Source organism: Corythoichthys intestinalis, chromosome 15 (genome assembly GCF_030265065.1).
Source record: "Corythoichthys intestinalis isolate RoL2023-P3 chromosome 15, ASM3026506v1, whole genome shotgun sequence".
Lineage (NCBI taxonomy): Eukaryota > Metazoa > Chordata > Actinopteri > Syngnathiformes > Syngnathidae > Corythoichthys > Corythoichthys intestinalis.
This window is the reverse complement of record NC_080409.1, coordinates 29,272,525-29,277,500: the sequence shown is the minus strand read 5'-3', so window position 1 is coordinate 29,277,500 and position 4,976 is coordinate 29,272,525. Positions and strand designations below refer to the sequence as shown.

Sequence of the window (4,976 nt, the reverse complement as noted above, 5' to 3'; positions counted from 1 at the left end):
ATCGGCGCACAGTCAAATATAGCCACGTTAACCTTACAAACACTCGCAGGCTTTCACTCACAAACACTGCTCGGATTTTGACCATCAAAATTTGCAGTGAGTTTTCTTTGGCACACACACACAGATTCAAAAAGAACAAATGGTGACATTCCAAAGAAGTATGGCTTTTTAGAGAGATTAAATTCTTCTTATAAAACATTTTTTAATAGTTAAATTTTAACACATTGGCTACCATTGAGGGTGATGTTTTGAAATTGACCACACCGTAACTTTGGCACATTACCACTTATAACACTCAAACTAAGGAAACGCTTAAGCATATCTTTCGGAACATAAGCTGCAAACTTTTTTCTCTCTGTTTGTACCCTAAGGCTTTTATAACCGAGTGCCCAACATATGGGGGTTTATTTAAAATTATTATTTATTTATTTTACTTAACATTTTCTTAATAAATAAATAGGACCACTTAGCTCAAAGTCTCTTACGGCTACTTCGAGTGTTCCATTATGAGAGGGGTGGGCAAACCGGTCCTCGAGGGGTGCAGTGGGTCCTGGTCTTTGTTCCAATTTATTCAGCACAGACAGTTTAACCAATGAGGTTTCAGCGGAAACGAGAAGTATCTGACTGCAATCAACTGATTGCACTTGTAAGAAACCAGATTGGTGAAAGGTTGTTCTCAATCTCATGATGGGTTTGAATAAAAACCCGCACCCACTGCGGCTCTTTGTGGAATAGTTTGCCCACCCCTGCTGTATGATAACAATTTTGAGTTCCTATGGGTATCTGCGCACTCTGTGTGTATTCTATGCTCCAAACACAACCTTAGCTAGTGATGGCTCCATAGGACCCATTTTTAGGAAACTTGTTTATTTCAGGTAAATGCCGACTTGTTGAAGACCCTTGCTGCCACTACAGAAGAACCATTTAGCTCTAAGCATGGACGAGCTCACTCGCATCAACAAAGCTTGCAGGAAGCTTTGTCGGACTCAATAAAAATCTTGGGATTTTATTAATGAATAGGACCCCATCTGATGCTATATGTCGCTACAAAAGAAGGACATCCACTGTTTGCTGCCAAAAGAGGACGCGATGGTGGTCCTCATTAACCATTTTCAACCAGCACTTAGAGGACTTTATTGCCCAGGAAGGTTCCATCCAATGCTTGATCCTAGTGATGTTCCTGATCTGAACACGTGGTCAGAAATCGGGTCCAATCACATTATTCTTAAAAGATAGGAATCGGGTGAAAAACGCCAGGTTTTTAAGACGTAATTATTCATTCATTCATTCATTTTCCGATCAGCTTATCCTAACTAGGGTCACGGGGGTGCTGGAGCCAATCCCAGCTAACTATGGGCAGTACGTGGGGAACACCCTGAATCGGTTGCCAGCCAATTGCAGGGCACAAGGAGACGAACAACCATTCGCGCGAATAACTCATACCTAAGTTAGAGTGTTCGATCAGCCTACCACACGTTTTTGGAATGTGGGGGGAAACCGGAGTACCCGGAGAAAACCCACACCGGCATGGAGAGAACATGCAAACTCCACACAGGAAGGCCAGAGCCTCGGATTGAACCCTCTCAGAACTGTGAGGCGGACGTGCTACGTTTTAACTCATTAGATGGCTTTGATGGCGACAGACGTCTGATGCATTTTGACTCAGGCCCTCCAAACAATTTATTGCCCAGGCCTACAGCTAGCTACCTGCCAAACTACAGTCTCTTGCCTCTCCACCATCTTTGGTCGATTAAATATGTCATGGCTGATCACTAAAACTGGCCTAAAACTTTTTTTAGATCTACGATCTCTATCTTAAAATCACCCATCCCTAGTGTGTTTTTGGTTTTAAAACGGTGTTTAACCCACTGACTGCCACTGACAACAACAGACGTCAAATCCATTTGGAGTGGGAACGTGAATGAATGATCAATGCCAACCCCCAATGACTTTAAAGGGATCCACGGATAGAGAGACTTGTAGTTATTAAAAGATAAACGTTATTATGAGTTAAAATATTGAAACTCCTCTTGATGTTTTCGTTTGTATACAATTTGTAAAATTAGCTTAAGTAGTAGGTCGCCATTGTTGTTGATGTCGGAGGGCGGTGACGTCAAATGGTTATGATGCCAGGCTTCCAGAGTATAACTCTAGCGGCATAAACATGTCATCTCTTCGACCCTTTCAATTTGAACTCGAGAGGAACATTAATGAGCATGACAGCACTGTCGATATGTCACAAAACCAGCAGCAAACGAAAAATGAACAGGAAAAACAGGAAACGAGTGTAGGGAAGGTGTTCTGCTAAAGTGTGTTACATCGGCGAAACGTCCAGCAAGAGGCGAATTTGACACCCAAAGTACTACCGTCCACTTACACCTTGTTTTGTTAAGATGCATACAGACAGAACATACCAAAGATGCCTTAGGAAATAGTTCAACGCAGTAATATCAAATAACAATTAACAATGTATTAAATATAAGGTAATAACAGACTCAATAAAAACACAAATAGTAAATACTTGCTGCTTTTAACCGATGAGCGTGTGTGTTGGACGTCTCACTGCGTAGAAGGAATTGGAGTAACCTGGTCGTATTCGTCGAGTGACAGTGACAATCGAGGTCACAGGTGTCAAACCGATTCCAGAAAGGGCCAAGTGGGTGCAGGTTTGCTTTCCAACCAATGAAGAGGACACCTTTTCACATATTACATCTTTTACATGTGTAACCAGTTAAACTTTGTCAGGTGCTGCTTGTTTCAGCAGGAAGTTTATTGGTTAAACTGCGCGTTATCGGTTGGAACAAAATCCAGCACCCACTAGGCCCTTTCTGGAATCGGTTTGACACCTGTGATCTACGTGATCACCCCATGCATCCATTGTTCGCCTAAAACATGGCGTCTCCATAGGTCAAAACACGTACTATTAGAGATTTCTAAATAAATGGCAATATTTTATGTGTTTCCAATAACATACTGTATTTTAGTAGCCTGATGCACCAGACTCAACGCTGTTCCAGCTATTGAGTCTGGCCACCATTCAGCGGATAAAATTTCTAGGGCGGAGCAAGCCACAGCAAACAGACAGCGGAGTGGACCAATCAGCGATGGGTGGACACGACATTAGTAAAGCAACGAGGGACTTGCGCGCGGAAGTAAACATACGAGGAGAGCAGAGTTTATTCAACATGGCTAGCGCGAGACAGACTGTTGTCAATGACTTGTGTCGATGTGTTTTTGGTAATTTAAAACTGATTTTACCATGGATTGGAAAATATTCTCGGCTCTCCTGTTCGCCATCTGTGTTGTTGTGGATACGACTTCCGACACGGAAGAGTGACGTTGATTGTAATAACACGTCACGCAAATAAACCAATCTGATTGGACGGTTGATTTTGTTGCTGCTCGAGAGGCCGTTAATGGGCTGGGTCCCAGACTGTTCTCACAGTGTTTGAAAAATACAGGGAGAAAAGTCTGCCCATGCCAGGCAAGTATTTCAGTAAAAGAGAAGAATTGTGGCTTTTTAGAGCCTACAAGTCCGTGGTTCCCTTTAAAACATTTTGAGTACTGATTGAGTAGTTTTTATTAAAAACCTGCCTTGGGCGTATTTAAAAACGGCATTTTTGACTTATCACGAAGAGGTTGTTGTACTCAACATTCAAAATGGTCAATTCACTCCTGTCTATAATGGCTTGAGAGACTTCCAAGGCAAGGCAAGGCCTGACACTAGCTGGCATCGCTCCCAGGGAGGGGGAGGAGTAAAACATTGTGGGGGCGGGGCCACGGGCGCTACATGCTAAGTGCTAAAGAGGTAGCACTTGTCAGCAATCAACACGTGGTGCTCGCAGGAAGGCGAGGGGGGGTAGAGTACAGGGGCGGGTGCAGGGGTCTCCAATGTCGACAAGCTCACATTAAAATACCAGAGTAAGAAAAATAATCTCCTCAAGTACACAATGGAATTCTCCAAACTGTCAAAGTACGCACACGCAACGTGCTGGCCACACGTGCCCAAAAAATAAAGTCAAGCGACGGTAAAGAATCACACAAAACACTGGCTCACCTCGGTCCTGCGAGGCCGACGGGTGGACGTTGTGCAGCGGCACCCTGCCCGTCGTCCTCCGGGTCCACGCGTTGACTTTGGGTGGCGGAGCCTCGACGACTTTCTTGGCATCGTCGTCGATGCTCGGCTCGCCTTCCTCGGTGGCCCGCTGGGTCTCCTTGGGATTGTTTTGGTGCTCGTGGTTGTCGCCCGAGCTCGCTGCTGGTTCCGCTGTCAAAGTGGAGTCCAAGTGATCGCTTTCAAGCTCGCTTGCCATCCTGCTCGCTTCCCTAAAACCGCCGCGCTCGGATCCAGGGTGAACTTTTGGTCCTTGCGTTCCTGTCCCAGGGAAAAGTGGACAAAAGCTCGCGGGGCGACCACATCCACGAGTCGAGTTGACCACTTTTTTTGTCTTTTCTTTTTTAGGATGGACCTGGCGAGCCAGCTGCGGCCGAAGTCCTGCAGGCGGCTAAGCGTTAGCCACCTAGCCAGAGACTCTCCCTGACTGCGAGCCAGCTAGCAGGCTAGCGAGCTAGCCTCAGCGCGCACACGTTCGCGAGCCCCGAAAAGTGACGTTTGGGCCCGCCGGGTGCAAACTTTCATATCGACGGGGCGTTTACCTCCGAGTTGAGCAGCGACGCTTTGGCCGCTGAGCCACTTCCGACTTTTGTCGTAACTTTTCCGACACTAAAAATACGACGCATTCACGAGTGAGCGTGTCAAGTCCACGCAACCGAGCGAGCAGGCAGCTCAAAGCTACCGAAGCCGTCGAAAACCAAGTCTGGAAACTCCTTGAACTCAGCGCACATTACTCCCCGTTGGTTAAATCGTAGTCACGTGGTTCAAGGACGCCATGTTGTCACTTTCTACAGTGTTGCTTTGCTTTAACACGGCCTATTTTTGACCTTTTAAATAGATAATGGGAGATTTTTTCATCAAA

General features: G+C 45.6%; 1 protein-coding gene across 6 annotated transcripts in view; it reads right to left on the bottom strand.

Moving 5' to 3' along the window:
- larp1b (La ribonucleoprotein 1B) overlaps positions 1-4,976 on the bottom strand; it is a 43,516-nt gene extending 38,540 nt beyond the window's left edge. Inside the window, exon 1 of one of the 6 annotated variants that reach the window (XM_057859189.1) lies at positions 4,058-4,976. In XM_057859189.1, coding sequence (XP_057715172.1) covers positions 4,058-4,313 — 256 coding nt within the window. In that variant the 5' untranslated portion in view covers positions 4,314-4,976. The remainder of the gene's footprint in view (positions 1-4,057) is intronic. The other 5 variants (XM_057859192.1, XM_057859188.1, XM_057859191.1 and 2 more) reach the window with 5 other exon arrangements.